General features: G+C 55.4%; 1 protein-coding gene across 1 annotated transcript; it reads left to right on the top strand.

Moving 5' to 3' along the window:
* Window positions 1-978: 978 nt before the first annotated feature.
* RORC (RAR related orphan receptor C) lies at window positions 979-22,788 on the top strand. The gene is made up of 11 exons (XM_045816747.1): window positions 979-1,071; window positions 3,295-3,417; window positions 14,136-14,221; window positions 14,526-14,667; window positions 15,902-16,429; window positions 16,660-16,781; window positions 17,701-17,833; window positions 17,999-18,106; window positions 18,268-18,378; window positions 19,548-19,657; window positions 22,477-22,788. Exons 1-11 carry the CDS (start codon window positions 1,032-1,034, stop codon window positions 22,636-22,638), a joined length of 1,665 nt encoding a protein of 554 aa, XP_045672703.1. The 5' UTR covers window positions 979-1,031; the 3' UTR covers window positions 22,639-22,788.
* Window positions 22,789-24,116: the final 1,328 nt, after the last annotated feature.

The raw sequence follows: 24,116 nt of genomic DNA, 5'->3' as shown, positions 1-24,116 counted from the left end.
GCCGGCTTTTGCTCTGCTGTTTACCAGCTGCGAGGGAAAGCAGGAGGAGGTGCCAGGGAGCCTCCCCACTGCAGGCTGGCCCCTAGCCAGCTGGTCTGTTGGGTAACGAGGAGAGCCAGGCCCAGCTAATCAAACTCTGGGCCAAGGCTGTGCAGGAAAGAAGTGGCATCCAGGACCTGCTGAAGCCTCCCCATCCTGCAGCCCTCCCCTCCACAGAGCCCTTCTTCAGTGCAGGTGCCAGTGTGGGCCCACTCAGCCTGGGGGACCTCCTGCCCCCCAACTAGTGAAGTGTAGCACCTCTCTTCTCTACTCCCCTCCCATTGCTCTTCTGCCTCCACACTCCCTCAGGCCCCGACAGCCCAGGAGGAGGTGGAGGCATCAAGGAGTCCAGGAATCCTAGGGAAGGGCAGTGAGAGAGCGGGGCTGAGCAGGCAGTGGCTTCAAGGAACCAAGGGACCGCTGGGATGTCTGATCACATCCTGAGGAAGAGGTGCAATCCCTCCAGATAAGCGTACCTCCCTCTCCCATCTCCCTATCTCCTGTCATCTGTCAGGGAGAAAAAGCACGTTGTGATTTGGAAGTCACAAAGACCCAGGTTCAAATCACAGCTCAACCACTTACTGTCCTTTTGCAAGTGTGTTAAATCATTAATACCTTTGAGCAACACTTAGCTTATGGGTAAATCTGGAGTAATTATGTTTGCCTCCTGGTGGGTGTTGTGAGGATTGAAGAAAATCATGAATCTACATAAAGTACATGGCAAAGGGCCAAGCACACAGTAGGTGATCAGCAAATGCTAGTCCCTTTCCCTTCCCTTCACCTGTCCTGTTGCTCCTCAGAGCTCCAAGTCTGTTCCTTTGGTCCCTCCCCTTGTCCCCTCCTGGTGCCAGGACGCTCTGCCAGCCACTCCTTTCCCCTGCCTGCTGACGGGCCAGGTGCTCCCTGCCTCCACCCTCCCCCCTCCCCTGGGCCCTGCTCCCTGCCCTCCTGGGCAGCCAGGGCAGCAAGGACGGCACCCAGGGAGTTGCCCCATGGACAGGGCCCCACAGAGACACCACCGAGCCACGAGGGGTAAGAGGCCCTACGCCCTGCCAGCAGGTGGAAGGGGTTTCCAGGAGGTCCAAAGGAGAGGGAGAGATGGGACTGGTCAAGGAGCGAGGAGGGAGGAGGAACAAGAGAAGAGAGGGGAGAGATGGGCTGTCAGGAGAACACAGGCAGGTGAGACAGGACAAGTCTCGATAGAGGCGGAAGGAGGGGCTGGGGACATGACAGAGGAGGAGAAATAGGAAATGGGGAGAAATGGGAAATGCATGGAGGGAGAAGAAAGGGAGAAGTGAGGAAGGAGGAGACGAGTGGGGTGGGTGGAGGAGACAGGGGCACAGGCAGAGAAGCTAGATCAAGAGAAGGATTAGAATGTGGGCAACCCCCGCCAAATGTCAGCAGCCCCTGGGAGCAGTGGGGACACTGCCGTACAGGCTCAGCTGTCTGGGACTGGGGAGCAGTGGCTGGAAAGGTAGCCACTACAGTTCTGTCCATTCACCAGCGGAGAAACCTGTCCTGCCTATGAGGATGACAGACAGAGCCGGGGGGAGGGAGAAAGGTGCCCATGCACACTGGCCCAGGGGCATGCGGTTTCACTTCTGCAGAGAATGTGGGGTACTGAGCCCGGGGAGGTAGGGGACAGAGAGTCAGGCAGTCTCTGGCTGCCTGAGCCGGTGGTCTAACCCAGAGACCCTCTTAGAGCACGTTCGATGGCCACATGCCTGGTCAGCTGCGAGCACTGAGGGGAAACCGTGAGTTTTCCCCGAGGCGCCCTCACAGGGGCACCTGTCAAGCTCTGGGGCCCCCTGATGGAGGAAGAATGCCACTGCCAGGCATGCAAGGGGACACCCCCTACCCCAGGACTGCTCTGAAGTGCAAGGCTGGAGGCCAGAGAGCAATGCCAAGGTGCCACGTCAGAGAGGAAGCTGGGTGGGGCTAGGCAGGATCAGCGGGGTAGGCAGGAGGGGCCGGATGGAACCACTCCCACCCCCAACCTAGCAGGGGCCAGGCCTTCAAGTCCACTCGGCCCAGCAGAGGAAGCCCGCCAGAGGGACAGTGTGGGGGCTGCGGGTGGGAGGTGTCCTGGATGGGACCACAGAAGGAAAAATATAACAGAAAAGTGCATTCAGAGGCTAGGGGAGCTATGGGGGGCATAAGGCAGGGCTGCAGGGTTTTCTGGAACAAAAGACTGGCCCTGTAGCCTGTGAGGAGCTGCTGTACGGATGTAGCAAATGGACCAGGTCTGGGGTGGGGGAGGGCCTTCAGGGGCTCCCTTGGTGAGTATTTAATAAATGCTAACCACATGAATGAACAGCCCTCAGTGATGCTCTAGCTAAGGCTTTCTCCTCAGCAGCTGCCCCTCTGGAGCTCTGCGCCTCCCTACTTACCCCACATCAACTTACCTGTGCTCCCTGCTGCCCGCCCACTCTCCACCCAGACAGGTGCCACAGAGCAGGTGGGAAGGGAGGCCTTCCTGTGCAGCCTGGTGTGTGGAGGAGCCAGGGCCTGTGGAAGGCAGAGCGAGCTCTGTGCTTGCAGCTCCCCGGTCCTCTTCCTTCAAACATCCTCACCACACTACTCTCAACCCCCACACCTCTGGGATTCCCAGGTGCTTTCAGGCACAAATAAACACCCAAGAGACTGAATGCCCACGGAGATTTAACTCTGGCTGAAGAATATTGATTGAGCACCTCTAATGGCCCACGCCAATGGAAGGCTCTGGGAAGAACAGGGTGAACAAGGCAGACACAGTCCCTGCCTCCCCATCAGGCTTACCATCTAGCAGAAAAGCCCCGGTTCACAGGTAATGACACAATTCTATCAGTTAGGTGACGAAGTGACTGCCAGGAAATCAAGTGCAAGGTGCTGAGTGTGTAAACACCAGGGCAGGGAGAGGGGCACGTACAGCTTCTCCAAGGAGGAGGTGGCATGGGAGACTTGAAGGCTGAGGAGAAGCTGGCCAGACTGAGGGGGAATGAGAGAAGGGCATTCCAGGCAGAAGGGATGGCCTGGGCAGTCCCAGAGCTGGTGAGGAGCTGGTACTCCTGAGGACTGGGAAGAGGGCCAGTGTGACTGAAAGGCAGAGAAACAAGAAGAGGGGGTGCTGTGGAGGATGGTCCCACCTTCTCCTGAGATACCAGGTTCCACTAGGAAGGAATGGGGTGGGGATGCGGGCCTGTGAGTGGGGGGAGTGTTTCTCGGTTCCCGTGGTCTTAAACTGCTGACCATGACCCCTCTCTCTTCTCTTCACAGTGGTCTTCTACTGGCTGCAAGGAAGACCCACGCCTGTGAGTAGAGGAGTGGGGCAAGGATTGGTGCTGGGGTGTGGAGAGATGGCACTGAATCCAGCAAGGGCTGTGGGAGGTTCTCGTAAAGGTATGTAGATGATGCAGAGGTGGCCCAGCCTGATGAGAGGTGGAGCCCAGAAAAGCAAGGAAGAGGGGGAGATGAGGAAAGGAGAGGGAGGAGTGGAGAAACCTCAAGGTCAGGGTGATGGTAGGAGATAACGAAGAAGCCTGAAGAGAGGGAACATTGCAAAGAAACTAGGAGACCAGTTAAAAGGGAGCTGCAGGAAAAGGCCAGAGAGGTGCTGGACAGAGACACGGGAGATGCAAGGGGCTAGGGCAGGGAGGCAGAGAGGCTGCACCAGGCTTTGTGGCAGCAGAGCCAGGTTTGGTGTTCATCTGTGGTTAACACATACTGAGGTGTGAAAGAACCTGGAGCCACACTGTGCAGGGCTGGAGAGCAGGAAAACCTTCATCTCTGTAGAAAACACAACCAGAAGGGACACTCTGGGTCCCAGGGCCCTGGAAGACTGAGGCTACAGCATGTAAGGAGGGGCTAGAGTTCGGGAAGGACTTCCCGGTGGATACTAGGGAGTAAGCAGTACCCTCTCTAGGAACCTCTCAACACATCAGATCTGCCCTCCTGGCTTGTGGGAGAAGCTACTCCTTCAGAAAATGCACCCACTCCACCTCAGCCCCAGAGCTTATATCCCATCAGAGCCATGCTCACCCTAACAGCCGGAGGACATTCAGGGGGAACCCTCCATGAGCAGCGGTCCCTGACTTGATGAGGACAGCTCCGGGGCAGGAGACACTACCTCTCTGGCCTTCCCTTGAATGGCCCACCAGTTTCTCCTGAGGGCTCGCTCCCGCCCCTTCTGCTGCCAGAATAGCCTAGAACCTCCCTGTTTCAGGTGGAGGAACCATGGAGGGCAGCAGCATCGCTCTCTGCCTGAGCTGGACAGACAGGGGCTGGGGGCCATCCAGGATGCTACATCCTCCTGGGTGGGGGCTTGCTTTGCTCAGCACAATCCTGATCAGTGCCTCGCCTGCCCCTAGCCACAGGGCCCCACGGAAATGCTGAGCAGGGCCCTGGGAGGAAAACGGGTCAAGGACTGACGTGTGAGCTGGGGGAGGAGAGCCAGGGACCTTATGTGGGTGGGGGGTGAAGGGGGAGTTTTGGAGCAGCTAGAACTGGAAGAGGCTAAACTCCATTCCTACCCTTAACCCCTTACCACAGAAACCTTGGCCAGGGCCACACGCCCTTACGCCTTTCCCAACTCACTGGCCCTGAGCAACCCTCACCCCCTGGGTGTCCTCCCAAAAACCCAAGCTGGCAGCCCTTCACCCAATCCTATGCCCAGGTCCTGAAAGCTGGGGAAGGCCAGCAGGGAAAGGCCTGTGCCAGGCTGAGGAGCTACTGGAGTTCCGCCAAGATCAGAGACCTCTTGGGAGACTGGACCCAGAGAAGCCAGGAAAGGTTAACACCTCACCCAGGCAGAGAGGCCCTGAAAAAGGGGCCCCGAATTGAGACAACCCCAAGAAGGGAGAAACTCAGGAGGGACCACCAGACCAAGAGGAGGCCTGATTACTAAGGGGCCCTGAAAAGGGAACCCCCCCACCACGCTGATGTACCCCATAGAGCAGATGAGAGCCTGAGAGGGCCTCTAAAATTAATTGGGCCCTCAGAAAGACCCCCTGGCCACAAGAAGCCCTCCCAAGCTGACACACCCAAAGAGCAGACCTGAACCAGAGAAACCATACCATTTCTCAAGTGGGTTCTGAGGCCAATCTGCCTGAGTTTGAATCCTGACTTTACCACTTACTGGCTGTGTGACCTTGGGCAAGTCACTTAACCTCTCTGTGTCTCACTTTCTTCATCTTTGAAATGGGGATAATGGTACCTGCCTCATAAAGTATCTTATGAGGATTAGATAATCCACATAAAACATTAAAAACCATTTCTGGCACATAGTAAATATCATCATCATCATCATTATCATCATTATCATCATCATCATTCTAATTTCAACAGTTTTGCTCCTAAGGAAATTTCTGACGGACTAAGCCCTCCTATAGATCGTGGGCATTTGTCTGATTATTTCTGCTACTATTATAATTTGTTCCCTAGCCCAGGGCACACACCATGTCCGCAGGGAGGCTGTGAGCACAGTGGGTGGGGGGCAGCCTCCAGACTGCGTCTCAGTGGGCACAGCTACAGGCAGTCCACAGGGTCTCAGCTGGAGCATGCCACTGCCCGGGGCAGACATCCTGTGACTTACCTCTAGAAACATCTCTGTCCCTGGAGTCACCTGGCACAGAGGGTCAGACTTGGGGGTCCTCCAAGGGAGGGGGAGTAGCAAACTGGCCCCAGGCTCATGTGAGCTCCATTCTGGCTCCCCAGCCAGAGCTACCCTGTCAGGTGGAAACAGCTTTTACTGCGTGTGGCTGTCGCATGTGGTTTTGGAATTTTCCAACGCCCCCTGTGATTGGCTGCCCCGCCCCTCACACCCTGCTCCAGGCCCAGATTGGCCACATGGGGCGCCTGTCATCCTACCCGCTGCACCCCAGGGAGGGGTGGGGGGTGGCAGAGTGGGGGGGTTGTCACTCGGCCACCTGTGTGGTGCTAGCTTAAACCCCCTTGCCCAGAAGCATTGGGGGAGAGCTGGGTGCAGAGCAACGAGCACAGGCTCTGCTGAGAGGCCTCGCCCCCAACCCTGCTGCCAGCTGCGCCCCATCTCTGGACCACCCCCTGCTGAGAAGGACAGTGAGCCAAGGTGGCAAAGCCCCGCAGTTCAGCCATGAGAAGTAAGTGAATGGGGTTACCTGGGAGCGGGGAGGCTTGGATCCCATAGTCATGCCCAGGCCCTCAGGAAAGGAGGGGTGTCTTGGGAACGAAGTGAGCAAAGCTGAGTGCTCTCCCCAGGCAGGGTGTGTCCCAGTCAAGGCCAAGGTCTGCTGGGAGATGGGTGGAGTAGCTGAGGAGTCTCGTTCCCCAGGCAGTTCTCTTAGAGCAGCGATAGTAAAAGGACTTCTCCGTCAAGAGTGCTGGAAAGGATCTCCAAGAGTACCTGAGGTGCGCTGCCCCCTCATTTTAAAGAGAGACTGAGACCCAGAGAGGCCAAGAGCTTCACCCCAGACACACAGCTGCAGTAGACGGAGGCTAATGATTAACAGGCGTCCTGAATGCACTCCCCCAGCTTGCAGTGTGGTGTTGTTCTCTGGGCCTTCAACCTGCCTGGGAGTGGGGAGGAAAGGAGGCCAGAGGAGCTGCTGTGCCCTGGAGCAGCAGGACGGTGACAGTCAGGTGAGGTCAGTAGGCAGAGGGGGTCAGAACCCCAGCATCCAGGCCTCAAAGCCACCACGCTTTCTGCCCGAACCAGGGACATGAGGACCAAGTAGAATCCAGCCAGGGTGCCATGAGTGCGTGTGTCCCGAGGTTCTGACATCTATCTGATGAGGGGGGATCAGACAGTGGAGATGGAAGCAGAAAGCTTTCAGCTTCACCACCTTCCTGGCCGGGCACCATGGGCCAACAGCTGGTGGGCAGATATCTGGGGTCCCTGTGCCTTCTAGCAGGGCAAGGGTGGGTGAATCTGCCAGCCCCCGTGTTCAGGTAGGAGAAGCCAGAGAGCCTCTCAGAGCACTGGGCGAAGGAGAAAAAGGGAAGCCCTGTGCCCTTGTGAGCTAAACCCTGAGGCAGCCTTAGCCTCAACCTGGGGTCTTCCCACAAGACGCAGAAGCAAAGCCATCTTGGGACCTGGAAAGACCCACGGGCTGAGAATCTAAAGACCAGGTTCTGCTGCCACCTCTGTCACTGACTAGCCATGTAGCCTTAGGCAAGTCACTGAGCCATGGTCTCCTCATCTGCAAGACAGGGAAGCTGAATTTAAAAACAAAACCAGTTTTGAAGAGGCTCCCAGTTCTGAGGGCCCAGCACCAAGGAGAGAGCCCCGGGCCCCGAGTGAGGCACCTCAGGGTAGTGGAGGACACTCGGCTTTCCCAGAGGGTGGACAGAGAGGAGGAAAGCAAAGGGAAGAGCTCCACGTCCACACTTGGGATGGGGACTGTAGGGCAAGTGTATGAGCTGGGGTGGGCCAGGAGGGGCGAGGAGAGGAGCCAAAAACTTCCACAGGAAGAAGGACCCCTTGGAGGGCTAGTTTCCCTTCTAGCTTCTTCCCACCAGCAGCAAAGGTTAGCAGACCTGTCTTCCCAGAAATAGTCTCAAATCAACAAATCTGCCCTAGGAACCAATGACTGGGTGTGCTTCAGTGTCTGGCAGGAGGGCAGGAGTTCCCAGGACTGGGTGGGGGCGACACCGGGGCACTTCTACATGATACCCCTGCACAGCTCCATCCAGGCTGGCAGGAAAGAGAGGGGGTCTCTGTGCCACTGGTCCTTCTCACTTGGACATCTCCAGGTATGTCACAGCCCCATCTTATCTGACTGCCCCCCCCCCATGAGTGTCAGCCACCCCCATGCCCTTGGATGCAACTGGGGCAAGGTTGGAGCACTGGGGACTTGGAATTGTGATGCACCCAAAGACCAAGGAGCAGGAACAGACAGAAATAAAGAGAGATGCAGAGGCCCAACTCAAAGGACAGAGATTAATGTAATTAATGTAACACATGGGAGAGAGCGATGTCCTGATGGAGATCTAAGTGGAGAAAAACCAGAAGAGCCAAACCCCTGCGAAACAGAACTGGAGCACAGAAGACAGACAGGCACACAGCCTCAGGGAGAGATGCAGTGGGCGGCGCGCCTGCGGGAGAGGGGAGACGCTGAGTACCGATGGGGTCTAGGAAGGTGGAAAGTAGGAGGCACGGACTTGACGGAGTTTTCGGAAGGACGGGACAGGCTCCCTGCTCCTAAGTAGAGAGGAAATGTCCATGAGCCAAAAAGTCCCCAGCCAGCCAGGAGGGCAGCCCAGTCATCTCGCTCAAGCCACGGCCAGGGTGGAGCCAAGAGGCCTAAGGCCCTGGTGTTAGGCCTGGGTGAGAGGTGGGAGGATGAAGCACACAGGTGCCTGCCTGTCTTCACTGTACCTGATCTTTCTCAGGCCTGGTCATGCTAATGAGGAGCATGGGCCAAAAAGATGTCCACTCACCCTGAGCACCAGCACCATCTGACTTTACAAAGGGTCCCTCCTTTCTTGCATCACTCCTGCACCTTCCTCTTTTCCTCTCTTCCCATTTCTCACAAGGACCCCTCTCCCCAAAAAAGATCCCAAACATCCCCCACCACCCCACCCCCAGCGCAGGGCTCCCCAACCTGAACCATCACAAGGAGACATGGGTGTCGGCATGGCCGCCCCTCCCAAGTGCTCCCTCCCCCGTCCTACCTCTGTGCCCCTGACTCAAACAGGGAACAGGGACTTTCCCCTGCTGCAGAGCTCTCCAAGAAACGCAGCCCTGGGGTCTCCTCCTGTCCTCCAGGGCTGGTCCACTCCTGCTGCTGCTGCGACGCTGCCCCTTCCTGGGACTTTGGACTCAGAAAGGACAGAGATATATTTTGGGGGAGGGATGGTAACAGGGCAGGGCCTCGGGTCCAGAGCCAGGGTCTTTTGAGTCCTCATGGCCTGGAGGAGCAGCTGAGGCCTCTGGAAAGGAGATGTAGCCCTGGTGACAGGGTAAGGGGCTGAGTGTGATTGTCTGGGCTCCCACTGCTCAGGCCTTCCTCCTGGTGATTCATCCCCTCCCCCATTCACTGGTTGTTTTCACTCAATTCTTTTGTTTCCCCTCCTTTCTCCTGTCCCAGACTGCGGGGGTGGCGGGGGCACAAGGAGGGGGTTTCAGGTGGCTGGCTGTCTTTCGTGGCTTTTCAAAACCCCAGACTCTCCCTCGCCCACCTGAGTTTTAGCTTCGCTACTTTCTCAGCCCTGGGATCTGGGTGTATCAGCAGAAAGTTCTTGCTTTGGCTGGGAGGAGTGCTCACCAGGTAGAACTGCTTTTATCCTGACCCCCACCCAACCCTCCCCCTCCTTCTCCCCTGTGGTGGTACCCACCACCCGTGGTTTCCAGCTTTGCAGAAGCTGCGGGAACTGAGAGCTGAGAAAGGAGGGAGGCTGGCGACAGGCTGGGGCACACAGTGGACCAGCTGTGGTCTCTGTGGGGAAAGGGACTGAGAGTTTGGGCCACAGGGAGAGGGGTGGGCGCCTAAGCTAAGAAAAGAGACACATTCATTCATTTCTGCAGAGAGGTCTACTGAGATGTATGAAAGCCAGTCCATACCATACCCCAAAGGAGCTGTGGTCTTCAGAGGAGTCCCAGATCAGGAGTTCTGCTGGGATGGGCGAGCTGTTCCACCTGGACCTCAGAAGCCTGCCCCTGAGAAATGGGTAAAGGCGGAAGGAGGCTGACACCACAGAGGAAGAGCTGGGACAGAGGGAATGTTGTCTCTGGATCTTTACACTAGGCATGAGTCTCGGCCTTAGTCCATGGGTGTCCTCCTGAATCCCATTCCTAGCCCACCCGCCTCACTTCACACTTTCCCCTGTAGCCAGTAAGCGACCTATCCCCATCCCATTCTCAGTGCGTTTGGGCAGCTCTTCCTTGTAAGGTATATAGCTAAGATGTTGAGGACACTGGCTCTCAAGTTAGAGACCAGGCTTCAGATGCCAGATCTGCCACTTCTGGCTGTGTAACCTTAGTCAAGCCATTTACTCTCTCCTGGACTCGGTTTTCTCATCTGTAAATTGGGGACAATACAAGTAGTACCTACTTCACAGGCTTATTGGGATCATTAACTGAAAAGTGTATACAAAACCTGGCACAGAGCTACAGGGCAGCCAGCGCTTATGCCTATGGTTATTACTGCTCTTTAACCAACCTTGGAGAAAACGAGACAGAGAAAAGAGGGAATGTCCAGCTCTAGACTGACAGAGCCCAAAGAGGAGATGAGGACCCCAAGTTCCTCTGTCTGCATCCATTCTCCACCAGGCTGGGGTGGCTCTGGGGTTTGAGGAGAGAGATCCCCCAGGGTTGCAGCCCCCACTTTGTGTCTACCACTTCCTCTCTGTGGCATAGGGCACCTGGACGGGGCCCAGCGCTGGCTTCGCAGGGTGGCACAGGACCAGCTCTGGATGTATTCAAAGAGCGTTATCAGTGAATCTCGCAGCTGTGAAAAGGGTGAGATTAGAGGAGGTCGGAGGGAGGGGAGCACAGACTACTTTGTCTCTACCGGTGTTTCCCCACGGAGGATGTGCCCGTAGGAAGTTCCCTGGTGATCCTTCAGGGTCTGAAGCAATCCCAGAGAGATTCACTTTCTTTTCCTAGTACTGCACCAGAATGATATTGTTAGAGGTCACACTGGACGATGGAGAAGATACCAGAATGAGCTAGGGAAGAGACCACCAACGGCACCCTCATCCCCCAGTGGGAGCAGCCTAGCACAAACTCAGGAAGAGGGGGGAAATTCTTGCTACTCAAAAGTGTAGACTAAGGCCCAGGAAGCTTGGGTGCCAACCAGGAGCTTGTTCGAACACGGAATCTGGGTCCCCCCCTCAGACCTCCCAGGTCAGGACCTACATTTTAACAAGATCCCTAGGCAATCTTGTCTGAGACAAAAAGGGCTAGAGTCATCCGGGCACTAGATGATTTTAGAAGACAGCGTGCATGTGTGGGCATTTCTCTCTCCTTGGAATGAGAGGGCTTCCTCGATGGGCCCCGGGAGATAGCGACAGAGAGACACACAGGTCTTCCCAAAGCAGCAGCGCGGGCAGGGCGCGGACAGAGGGAGGGCTGCTGTGGGAGTCGTGCTGCAGGCTTGCCTAGACGTTCCTGACCTTTGCTTGATTCTAGTTCCTGGCACTGTCAAGCGTTTAGATGGCAAGTTCCTGGCAGGCCAGGCTCCCAGGCAACAGTTTGAGTAATCCTGTGATTACTCAGCTCCCCCTCCCCAACCTGGGTTCCCAGCACCTGCTGCTTCAGGGCAGTGGCTCAGGGGTAGGTTTAGAAGGTGAGGTATCCGAGGTGTTTTTCAATTCCTGCTGCCCCCACCGCCACCTCTGTCAGTCCCCTTCCCGTCCTCTGCCCTCCCCTCCCCTCCTCCACGGTCACACTCATGCACACCGGGACTTTCTTTTTGAGGTTTTGGGTAGATGGCATCAAAGGGGACACCAGTGGCCGTGGAAGGAGGGAGAAGAAGGACGAGGGCCTGCCAGCGCTGACAGGGCCAGGACGTGAGTGGGTTCTCTGTGGCCCTTTGGCCATCTCTCTACCTCTGGGTCTAAGTCTCAGTTAACCTGACCCTCTGGCTTGGACCCTCTGACTCGGTGTCTGTCTCACTGAGTGCCTCTGTCTTGGACTACAGCTGGGGACACGGGGGAGTGGCTGGCCTGGTGGCTGGGGTCCTAACTCAGACGTTCCCCAGACACGGCATTGCGAAGGGGGCCTATGGCTGGCCACATTGTCCCATGAGAAGGGTGAGGTCTTGGTAACACTGTTGTGAGGTTCCTGGGACCAAGACCAGCAGCAGGTCAGGTGTGGGGCAGAGGCCTGTGTCTGGGTCACCCGTGTGGTCAGCGCACACACGCACACGGATGTGGCTCTGGGAGAAGGGAACAGGCAGGGAGGCCTGTGGTCGACGGCGGGCCTGGAGCCTGAGTTCCCACTGTGGCTTGGCCTAATCTCCCTCCCGCTTACTTTTTTGGGTGACCCATGTTGGTTTCTCCCCTCTCTGGGCTTAGGTCCACTGAGTAGAGAGACACCACAGTGCTGGGGGGAGGTGTTGAGGGAGGGCAGACTGGATGGGGTGCCACAATGTCCATCCATCGCAGATGCCCACAGGCTTTCTTCGCCCTCAGCTCTGCTCAGCGGTAACAGGCACGCACAGTGCTTTCCGCAGGTGACATCACTTAACTGTACTGCCTGCGATCACCCGGGGGCAGCCAATGGTGTTTTTATCCTGATCTCACCGACGAGGGAACTGAGGCCTGGAGAATCTAAGTGACTGGACGGACATGCAGGTGTCCCCACATTTTCTGCCCTTTTTCTAAGTACTCGAATGCCTTTTGTTCTCTCTTCCCCTCCGTGCACTCCAATCTGCTCTGAATGTACTGGAAAGAACCTGAAAAGCTCACTTCCCGTCTGTCCTGGACAATCAGAGCTTGCTGTGTGGGTGTTCGGCAGGCAGGTCGGGCTGGGGGGCTGGGGAATGGAGTCCTAATGGAGGGTTTCAGACACCCATCTGCCCTGTTCCCCTTGAGGAGGCAGCTGCTCACTCTGACTCACCTCAAGGCCAGCCCGAGGGGAGGATGGTTCAAGGATGATGGAAATAACATTTCAGAGAGTGGTGCGCAAGCCGTGGTCACCCTTCCACCTCACCCTTCAGGCCCTGCACGCGACCAGGGTCTAGGTCTGGGCCAGAGGGGAGCTCACAGGAGTGTAGATTTGCCCTACAGGCAGGCTGCCTCTTCCTCTGACCCCTGGGGGATGGCGACGGGGAGACCTGTCAGAGATTAGTGGAGGCCTCAGTTCTGGGCCACTTTTCTGGCCGGCTCTGCCCCAGGCCTCCCCCTCAGAGGGGAGGCAGCGTGTCAGTAATGGCAGAGAGGAGCCCCACATGCCTTCAGGAGTGACAAAACCCCCTGAAGCAGCAGGAGGCTCAAATCTGCGGGGCTCCCCTTCGAAGATGGGCTGGAGGCAGGCCAACTGCTGGTCGCTGAAACTCAGAAAAGAGCTGTGGGCATTGACTGGGCCAGGGCGACGTACAGGCGAGCCCCAGTGAAGGGAGGGCGGCAGGCACAGCTTACAGTGAGCTCGGTGGGCAGGAGAGGGGTCTATCACCCAGTGAACAAACACTAACACGCAAATATGCACGTGTGCAGACTGGCTCAAGCAGACATGCCTGTTGGCTCACAAATCACATGAACTTTTCATGTGTACACACACACTCAAATATGCCCAGTGATATGTGCACCCCAAAAGCAATGTACACAGAACAGCATAATGGAAAGCTCAGAGGAATTGGGATGTAGACCCAGCTCTGGGGCAATCTAGCTGTGTGAACCTGGTGAAGGTTGGAAGAGATGGTCTCAAGTCCCAGGCAGTGGCTAACATTCGTGACTTCTGTACATATAGTTGAACGCAAAGGCCCTCGTGCGCACATCAGCATACTCGCTCTAATGGGCCAGTGCACACGGGGCCACCCTGTCTCTGCTCAGAGGGCCAGGAGCTCAGGAGGCCCGTGTGATTCTCTCCCTGGCTCTCAAGAATCTAGCAGAGGTGGCTTGTTTAGCCCCACTCTCCCGCGCACCAAGTGGTCTTCCCCTACCCTCTGTGGGCCCCACCCTGTGGACTCCGCCCATCCCTGAGCCCTCACTGCCCAGCCGAGGATGGCTGGCATCTCTACCTAGCCCCCAGGTGCCCCCTGCCCGGTTCACCACATCTTCCCACCATGCCCCACACTCTGCCCATGGGAGCCCAGCCCCAATGGGGGAGGGTGACACAGAGGAAGCCCCCTGGGCGGGAAGCAGGTGTTTCGAAGCAGTGAAGACTCCTAGGTCTCCAGGCGGGAGGGAGGCAACTGGAGCTTTTCAACTTGAAGGGCTGAGCAGGTGGCTTCTCTGCAGCTGCTTTCTCTGCCCCGCTAGAGCTGGTACAACTCCCAGCCTCCCCACAAAACAAAAAACAGCCCCCACAGACCCTTTGCTTAGCAGCATTCAGCACTTCACGTCTTCTATTTTGCAAGGGGCGAGCAAAGCTGGAGCCGGGAGGGTGGGGAAACACCGAGCCCCTGTACCAACAGCCCAGGAACAGGGGTAGGGTCTGGTAAAGGCTCCTGGGCTAACCTCTGCTCTTTGTTTTCCAGCACAAATTGAAGTGATCCCTTGCAAAATCTGTGGGGACAAGTCATCTGGGATCCATTACGGGGTTATTACCTGCGAGGGGTGCAAGGTGAGCACACATCTGTACACAGTCTCCCAGAGATGAGGAGAGGGGTTGGTGGCCTCTGACTCCAGGGCTGGGCTCCTGAGGCAGCTAGGGTGGTGCCTCCCCTGGAGGGGCCCGCACACAGTGGGGCCTTGCCTTAAGTTGGGGAAGTGATTGCAAGACAAAGAACAGTCACGCTAAGAAGTGGAGGAGGGAAAACTGATCGTAGGAGCTGGGGCCAGAGCTTCAGGAGCTGTGGGCCGGAGGGACTGGGGCCTGAGCTGGGCCCCGCCAGGACCAGCAGCCAGGTCTCCACTGCCTTCCCCAGGGCTTCTTCCGCCGGAGCCAGCAGTGTAACGTGGCCTACTCCTGCACCCGGCAGCAGAACTGCCCCATCGATCGCACCAGTCGAAACCGATGCCAGCACTGCCGCCTGAAGAAATGCCTGGCACTGGGCATGTCCCGAGATGGTGAGGCCATGCGGCAGCCCCCCAGCTTTCCCCTCAGGCTTGGGGGGGCGGTACAAACGCTCTCCGAAGGTCCACTCTCTGTCCCTCCCTGACAGGCCCTGTCTCTTCTACTGTCCAACATGGGGGTGGGCAGGCCACCCTCATCAGAGCTCTTTACAGTCGCCAACTTTAGACTCTGCCAGAACAACCTTCCTTTCCCCAAGGTCCCCAAGCCTTCCTTTTCTTCTCCTCGGGGTGGATTCTCCTCACCCTGCGCCCCCAGCCCAGAAACCATCCAGGTTCTGCCTCTTTCCCTCCTGCCCCATCGCTCTAGTCCTAGCCCGTCTTCCTTCTTAGCCCCCCACCCCCATCCTTGGACAAGCACTGTGACAGGAATGGCAGCCTGAGAACAACCCAGCGGCGCTAAGGATGGGAGGCCTGCCGTCCCTGGTGCCTCTCTCCACCTTGCTCACCCACCACCTCCTCACGCCCCCACCCCACCCCGCCCCCGCCCCCACCCCCACCACAGAGGGAACCCAAGGCGGGGCTGGGGGAGGCATGGGGTGATGAGGAGCTAGAAGGAGTCTGTCAGCACTTTTCAGCGCCCAAAATAACAAAGTGAAAGGAAACACACAGGGGTGCAAGGGGCAGGCGGGGCGAGGGGCTGTGCCCCCACACCTGGGAGGGGTTGGGGGGAGCGAAAAGGCAGGAAAGAGAGAGCAGAAGAGGATGTTCAGAAACAAGCCGCGGAGCCTGGGTTGGGCTGTGGTGAGTATCTAGGTCACCAGGGAGCCTGCAGGCCTGACCACAGGGAGACCTGTGTTCTCAGCTCTCCTCTTCCTCCGACCCTCCTAGAAAGGCGAGGTGACCCCAATACAGCTTAAGGCCCCCTACTCGACCACCCCAGCCCCAATATCAGGAGGCCAGAATTCTCAGCCTAGACTCATTGCTTAAACTCTGCCACATCTAGAAGCTGGCTTCAAGCTAGGAGAGTTTTCTTAGGAGACCAGAATGTCTGCGTTGGACGGAGCCCTGAAGCAAACAGGAGAGAGACAGAGGTGGGGGCAGGGTGGGGGTGCCTCTTGAACAAAAGTCCCCTGAAGGGAGGTTCTCAGGCAAGACCTGAAAAGATCTGCTTGGAGTCAGCAATTCAGCTCTTCAGGGTTAACCCCACAATAATCAAAATGCCTGTCGATTCTGCCCAGTACCTGTCTGTCCTCTGCCTGAAAAACTCCTGATCCCCAACCTCTTTCAGCTGTCAAGTTTGGCCGCATGTCCAAGAAGCAAAGGGACAGTCTACACGCTGAGGTGCAGAAACAACTACAGCAGCAGCAGCAGCAGCAGCAGCAGCAGCAGCAACGGGAGCAAGTGGCCAGGACCCCTCCTGCAGGGGCCCAAGGGGCAGACCCCCTCTCCTGCACCTTGGGGCTCCCAGACGGGCAGCTGCCCCTGGGCTCCTCGCCTGACCTGCCCGAGGCCTCTGCCTGTCCCCCTGGCCTCCTGAGAGCCCCATGCCCCAGGCCTTCCTACTCCAACAGTTTGGCCAAGGCCAGGCTCAACGGGGCCTCATACCATCCCGAATACAGCCCTGAGCGTGGCAAGGCTGATGGCAGAGAAAGTTTCTATAGCACAGGCAGCCAGCTGGCCCCTGACAGATACGGACTTCATTTTGAAGACCCCAGGCATCCTGGGCTGGGGGAACCAGGACAAGGCCCGGACAGCTACTGCGGTCCCAGTTTCCACAGCACCCCAGAGGCGCCTTATGCCTCCCTGACGGAGATTGGTGAGCAGCTGAGGAGGCAGAAGGGGTGGGGGAGGTGAGGGGGGCTTCCAAGAGAGAGGCCCTAGTAGGCACCCCACGTAAACCAAACACGAGCCAAGGGAGTTGAGGGGTCTTGGAGAAGGGATTGAGGGGGAAGCAAAGCAAGGGTAGGCCAGGCAGAGGGGTTCGTTTCACACGTGTAGGATAGGAGCTGGCTGAGATGGAGCCCATGCCTTCTCCTCTGGCCCCAGAGCACTTGGTGCAGAATGTGTGCAAGTCCTACCGAGAGACGTGTCAGCTGCGGCTGGAGGACCTGCTACAGCAGCGCTCCAACCTCTTCTCCCGGGAGGAGGTGGCTGGCTATCAGAGGAAGGTGAGGCCAGGGGACCTGCCTGGAGGGAGGACATCCAACCACTGAGGAGTCCAGAGATGGCTACTGCCTGCACATGGTGTGGGCTGGGGCGAGGCTGGGTATCACAGATACACACAAATGTGCGCACACCTCAAAGTGGGGGGTTGTGTACACCCCAGCAGACGGACGAGAGCTTTCCCTGAGCCCCTGCCTAGTAACATTTTACTGGGTCTCCATCACCCCAGCTTGGCGCGCTGACCTTCCTCCTCTGTCAACCATAACAACAGCCAGAGCCCTGATTACCATTTGTTGAAAGAACGCCCCTTCTCTGCCAGGCACTGTGCTGAATGATTTTTTACATTATCCTTGGCCCTTATGACAACTGCCCTAGGAGGCTTGCATGTGTTTCTATTTTTAACAGACCGGGAAACTGAGCTCAGAGTGGTTAATAGAGTCACTCCAGGTCAGAGTGGTGGAACCAAAGGCAAATTCAGACCCACTCAGCTCTGAAGCTTATGTTGACTCTCCGTCACCCTCTGACAGTATCTCCTGCTCTAAAAACACTCGCTTGGCACTGAACTGTTGCTCCTCTAGGTTATTAAAACCTTTGGGTGTGTCCTTTTGGGGAGAGGGGTCAGAACGTTCTTTTTACTTCAACAAGATACAAACTCTTTGAGAGAAAAGCCGTATCTTGGACTTTTTTTATTCTCCTACAAGAGCTCACTCAGTGCCAGCAGCTGGTGGGGGCTTCGTAAGTGTGACTCAACGAGAATGGCCCCTGAGTGCGCACTAAGAATAGGCTGAAATGGCCAGTCGTGTTGACAGAATGAGGGAGTTCAAAACCTTCCCCCTGCAATTTGTCAGTCCGGGCTCCCAGGGGCTTGGAGTGGTCGCCGGGTCATGAAGAGGGCTACAGTGGGACCCTTCTCCTTCCCTGCAGTCCGTGTGGGAGATGTGGGAACGCTGCGCCCACCGGCTCACCGAGGCCATTCAGTACGTGGTGGAGTTCGCCAAGAGGCTCTCAGGCTTTATGGAGCTCTGCCAGAATGACCAGATTGTGCTACTCAAAGCAGGTGCCCAGGGAGGGTGGGCAGGCCTGGAGGAACGGGGGACAGAGTGTGGAACGGGGCCAGGCTGAGTGGAGGGAGGTGGTTAAGGAACCCGGACACTGAGGGGAACAGAGACAGTTGTCTGGCTTCTTGTGACGCTGCACCTGCACCTCTCTTCCCCTCTCGCAGGAGCAATGGAAGTGGTGCTGGTGAGGATGTGCCGGGCCTACAACGCCCACAACCACACAGTCTTTTTTGAAGGCAAATACGGTGGCGTGGAGCTGTTCCGAGCCTTGGGTGAGGGTCGGGGGAAATGGGAGAGAGGAGTCCGATGGGTCCAAAGCTTCAAGGGCACCCTCTTTTCCGGGCAGATTGCCCCCTCTGCTCCAAACACCAAGCGGGTGGGCGTCCTTGGGCATGTGGTCTCACCCAGCTCGCTCACTCTCGTTTCTTCTCAGGCTGCAGTGAGCTCATCAGCTCCATCTTTGACTTCTCCCGCTCCCTGAGCGCCTTGCGCCTTTCTGAGGATGAGATTGCCCTCTACACAGCCCTTGTCCTCATCAATGCCAGTGAGTGTCACTGGGCTAGGGCAAGGGACATTCAGCTAGTAGGGGTGTGACAGTTATTGAGGACTCTGGACCTTTCAATGTGGTTAAATCTGGGAAATTGCTTTAAAGAGCATATGAGGCCATTAAAGCCCAAAATTACTGTCAAATGAGTTAAAATGAAGATTCAGGGGAGCCTGAGAGGGGGAAAGGGGAGCACAGGTGGAGTTGGAGAAGTGGGGAGATGTGACGATGAGAGAAGCGAGCCACTTCCCCGGGAGAAAGGAGCCTGCTTGTGCATCCAAGTCAGTCATGCCGCCATGGCACGTGCTGGAATCACCTGGCAAGCTTTAAAAAGGATCGCTGCCTGGGCCTGCCTCCTGGAAACTCCAGGGTTATTAATCTGGGGTACAGCTAGAGCACCCGAGTTTCTAGCAGCCTCCCGCAGGTGGTCATAGTGTGCCACCAAACCTGTGCTCCGTGTGGACTAACTTTAAGCCTGGATGCCATCGTGGCAGGACTCTGGACACCCACTCCGCTAGCAGGGAGTGGGCTGGGCTGGCAGAATGGTCAGTATTCAGAGAACCTGGGGAAAAAGGTCGAGCAAATATCCTGAGTCTGCAGACCAAAGTTATCAGTCTTCTGGCTCTGCCAATGAGTAGAGACCTAAAAACATTCCTTAAACTGGAAATAAAGATTTAAAAGATGATTTCCAGCTATTTTGCAGACCCAGTGCAAAAGGTGGCTTGTCTATTGAGTTGGCTACAGACTGATGCGGCGGCCTTGATGCTGACCTTGGTGGCTTCACGAAGGCCACCTCCTTCCTATCTGAGGTCATCCTTGGCTAGGGGACAGGGGCTCTCTTCTAGTCTCTTTTCCCCCCCATGGCAGAATCCTAGTGGCCAGCATTGGATGGACTACACGAAGCATCCAGAGTACCAGAGAGAAGACAGCTTGGAGGGGGAGACTGGCTGTTCTCATCCCTTTCATCTCTCTCCCCAGTTTTCCTTGTAGCCAGCTAGCCAAGCCCAAGGCCCCAGAACTAACCATTATCAAATCGACATACACACATGTACACACACTCAGCTGAAAGACCTTATCTAGCACAGATGTCCAAAATGGTACGCTGTTTTGGTGGAAGCTAATGTCCATGATTTTTCTTATTCTCACTATGGTCCCATCCCTTCCTTCAGGTCGGCCAGGGCTGCAAGAGAAAAGGAAAGTAGAACAGCTTCAGGCCAGTCTGGAGGTGGCCTTTCACCATCATCTCTGCAAGACTCATCGCCAAGGCATCTTGGCAGAGGTAGGAGCAGTCTCTGGGGTAGAAGAGGCCAGGCTCAGCGCCAGAGCTGTGACATCAGGGCTTGTGTAGCCCATGGTCTGAGGGTACAGAGGAGCATCTGCCATAATGCATTAGAGAGATTGCAACAGCACAGGAAATAAGGGAACAGGCAGTCACTTCTATGAGCTGCGTAAAGCTGGAAAGTTAGAGAGCCTGGAATTGGAAGGGACCTCCAGGGAGCAATTCAGTTTAATATAGCCAACACTTACCCAGCACCTGCTTGCACAAGGCACTGTGGAGTGGAAAGATACAGAGATGTGTCCTTCTCCCCACTACAAGTTTTCTATCTGCTGTGAAGGAGAGACCCGTGCACCGATGGCTCTAACATAGAATAGAAGGTAATATGCGATATAATAACAATGCAATGAACAAAGCGCTGCTGCAGAGGTGCTGTCTCATCCTCAGGGCGGCTCTGTCAATGGGACAGGGGTTAATATCTTCCTGTAGGGTTATGGAGACTTAAGTGACTTATCCAATTCACATGATTGGGAAGTGGTAAATGCGAGATTTGATCCCATGCTCTTTCTACTACATCCCTTCACCCCTATGCATTTCTTTGATAAGAAATATCGGGGAAGTGTTGGAAGAGCATAGAACAGGATTGAAAATAATTGGGGGATAAAAGCAGGGAACCATAAATGCTTCCTAGAGAAGGTGGCACTTAAACTAGGCCATGAAATAGGTAAGATTTCAACAGACATTCATGAGAGTGGGGCAGGCATTTCAAGTTTAGAGAATAATACAAACAAAAATAAGGAGACAAAATAATGCCTGTATGGAGAATATAGTTCATGGTACATTTTGACTAAAGTGTAAGGTCAGAATAGACTGAAGGAGGCAGGAAAGTAGCAGAAGACAAGTTTGAAAATTAGGTCAGGGAGCAAATCAGAAAGGACTTTAAATGACATATTAAAGAGCAAAGGCTTTATTTCTAGGCAATGGCAAGCCCCAAGGGCTAGAGGGATGATATCATCAGAGCTATTATTTAGGCAATTTAATTTGAAACCAGTGTAAAGGAACCGCTTATGTAAGCACTCAAGCTACAAGCCCTTGCTATGTGCCAGGCACGGTGCCCGGTGCTGAGGATACAGCAATGGCTTAAACAACAGTCCCTGCCCTGAAGAACTTGGGGTCTGGTAGGAGAGATGAGGAGGGGGAGAGGCTGGAACCTGGGAGAGCAGTTGGAAGCAAATCTGGTTAGATCCGCCTTCAGAATACATCCCCTCCCACTGTCACCTCCCCCCCGCCCAGCTATCAGTTTTCACTTGGACTATTAGAGAGAATGTCTAACTGGACCCCTGCCTGCTCCACCCTTGTCTGTCCCATGTCAGCCACACAGCACTCTTCTCAGCCCCCCTACAGGTGCTCATCGTGCTGAGAATCAAATCTAGGGTCCGTGTCATGGCCTACTGGCCTCACGGTACGACTCCTGACTTCTCTCCCCACCTGTCTCCTTCCACTGCCCTCTCAGCTACCCAGTCCACTGGCCTCCTTGCTATTCCCTGAGCACACCACACACAGGTGTGTCTCTGGGCTTTTGTACTTGCTGTTCCAGCTGCTGGAAGGTTCTTCCTGGAGCTCTCTAAATGACTTGCTCCATCCCTTCATCCTGAAAACATTTTCCCAGAACACTTCATACAAAAAGCCCCTCACCCTGCTTTATTGTTCTTTAAAACATTCTCTGACATATTATATATTTGTTTATTTTCTGGATCCTTCACTAGAATATACGTTTAATAAAGGCAGATATTTTATTTTATTCACTGATGTATCACCACAGCCCATCCCACTGCCTACCTGACTAAGTTCTTAACGACTATTTGTTGAATGAATAAATGAATGAATGAAGCTATTGCAAAAGCCCAGATAAACTCAAAGTATAGCCGTATAAATGAAAAGATGATGAACTCAAACTCTTCCCTGACTGCCCCTTTCCTGGGAAACTCAGATGGGTAGAAGGGGGTGGGGGTAGCTGTGATAGGTATTCTTAAGCCTCACTTGCTTATAGAGGAAACTGCAGAAGATAAGGGACGTCTCCCTCTCTCTGTCTCCTCATGGGTCTCTGGATCTTTTTCACTCCACCTGCCACTGAGTCCTGGCAGTGTTGGATACCAGCTTAGAAGCTGTTCAATTCAAACAGTTATTGAGCATTTGTGGAAGGGGGGATGCGGACAGAGGGAGGAGAGAGAGACGTGGGGAGAGAGAGAGAGAGACTGAGACACTACCCAAGGAGCTTAAACCTGGCGTGAGAAGGCAGACACACTGGACCATTTTTCTAAAATGGGATTTGAGTGCTACATAGGGGAAGGGCCCCTGACCTGGAGGGAGGAGGGGCTAGTTAGAGAAATATTCCCATAGGAGGTAACAATTGAAAGTAAGAATTAGCCAAGCAAAGAATTAGAAAGGCATTCTAGGCAAAGGGAATGGTATCAACTAAGGCAAAGAAAGAGTCATGTGATAATATGTAAACCAGGGAGCCACGGAATTTCACTATTATAAGAGCATAAATTGTGAATTAAAGGCTTTCTTTCTAAGAGTAGCAGGAATGTGATTGGGGTTTCACCCAGAAATCATGTGTCTGGCCCACATGAGCATAGCCTTGCCTCCACTTTCTTGACACACAGCTACCCTTAGCAGCGGGGGCTGGCTGTTCCACAAGTGCCAAGCGCATAGAGAGAAAGCGAGGAGGGTTCTCCTGGGCCAGGAAGGATGAGAGGACTTTGTTGCTCTGGGGAGAGCCATGAAGTACTGACCCTCCTTCCCCATTGATGCATCTCCAGCTGCCACCTAAGGGGAAGCTTCGGAGCCTGTGTAGCCAACATATGGAAAAGCTGCGAAACTTCCAGCATCTCCACCCCATCGTGGTCCAAGCTGCTTTCCCCCCACTCTACAAGGAACTCTTCAGCACTGAATTCGAGTCACCTGAGGGGCTGTCCGAGTGACCTGGAAGAGGGACTCCTTTCCCTTCCCAGAGCCTGCTGGACCACCTCCCTGGACCCCCTCCCACCCTCAGCCTTTTCCTTTCCCGTGCCTCCTGGAGAGTGGCCCTATCTGCTCTGTAGGACTGAGCAAATGCTGAGGCTGGTTCTCTGCCCACAGACCTGCCTGGCAGTGGGCCAGAGCCAGAGGACAGGGATGGAGGAACAGCATCTCCAGCCTCAGCTTTGTTCTGTCCTCTTTCCCATGGGCCTCCCCCCAGCTTCTGGAGCGGGGAGGGATAGGACCTCTAGGAAGACCAAGGTGTCCTCAGGAAGACAGGGGGATCTAGGACACCCTGAACGAATGGAACTCAACTCTGGGCTCAGAAGGCAAGAATATGCCTTTGAAATACCTCATTGTATTTTCCTGTGGGCTCCAGCGGAGGGAGAGGCATCAAGCTCAGAGACTGGTGCTGGAGCCCAGAAGGACCTGTTAGAGAACTTGAATCTGGATCTTTAGATTTCCTGCCTTCTCCCTTCCTCCCAGCTCAGCAAGGAAACGATTAGGCGCCCTGCCCTTTTCTTGGGGTCTTAAAAAAAAAATGCATACATGGACAATGAGGGGCTGGGGTTAATTTTTTAAATGGGATTTGGGCACAGGATAGGGGACAAGGAAGGTCAGGGGCATCATAGACAGAGAGAGAGTTAGAACTCAGACCTCTTATGCGCACTTTAAAAATAGACATTAGAGGTTAGCACAAATCTGATCAGTGACACACATCCACACACAGGTGAAACACACACGCAACCTGCAATCATGCAGCTCTGCAGACACACTGGATCCGACACACTCTCTGTCTTCCTTGAGGTAACAGCTCAGGGGAGCTTCAGGAAGAGCGCCAATCCTGGGGGACCCCAGAACATTCCCATGGTGCCCCACCCACCAGCCTTAGACCTGGGGGGCTCCAAACTCTGTCCCAGCCCCGCTGTCTCCTATCACAAGAAAATCCAAGAGAAGCTGAGTTGGCTGGACACTGATCAGTCGGAAGGCCAAGGACAGACCCCTGGAGGACTGCGTGGGCCCTGCTCTCTGGCCCTGCTCTGCTTAAGGAGAAAGGAAGCAGATGCAGCTCTGCCACTCAGCATCGGGAACCACCGACTCCAGCAGGGGGGAGGCCCTCCTTTTGGCTTTAAAAAGAGCTGTGAGACCTCTGCTGAGGGATTAGCAGCAGGTCCTGGGAGGGGGGGTTGCCTGGCAGGGGAGGGGCTAGTTGGGTAAACGTAAACCCCAACTTGTGCCATTCTTTATAAAATAATTTTAAAGGCAAGAGGTGTGTGTGTCGGGGGAGCCTCAAATGAGATTACCTACACACTGCTCTGCAGTCTGGCTCTGGGTGGGGACCCAGGTTCTCAGCCCAGCCACCAGCAGTGTTCCTGAGGACTCTAGCCCCCACTTCCATCATCCCTCCTGAAGCGTGGGAGCCGGTCCGCAGGAGCCCCCG

This window comes from Phyllostomus hastatus, unplaced genomic scaffold (genome assembly GCF_019186645.2).
Source record: "Phyllostomus hastatus isolate PE091 unplaced genomic scaffold, TTU_PhHast_1.1 phas_scaffold_216, whole genome shotgun sequence".
Classification (NCBI taxonomy): domain Eukaryota; kingdom Metazoa; phylum Chordata; class Mammalia; order Chiroptera; family Phyllostomidae; genus Phyllostomus; species Phyllostomus hastatus.
Note: the sequence above shows the minus strand (reverse complement) of the source record. Positions and strands in the feature narration are given on the sequence as shown.

Excerpts from the sequence above, each read along its gene's own strand:
- RORC (XM_045816747.1), top strand. The coding sequence starts at position 1,032 with ATGGACAGGGCCCCACAGAGACACCACCGAGCCACGAGGG. Across the intron at positions 14,222-14,525 it reads TTACCTGCGAGGGGTGCAAG|GGCTTCTTCCGCCGGAGCCA; the intron begins GTGAGCACACAT and ends TGCCTTCCCCAG. Across the intron at positions 18,107-18,267 it reads GGAGCTGTTCCGAGCCTTGG|GCTGCAGTGAGCTCATCAGC; the intron begins GTGAGGGTCGGG and ends GTTTCTTCTCAG.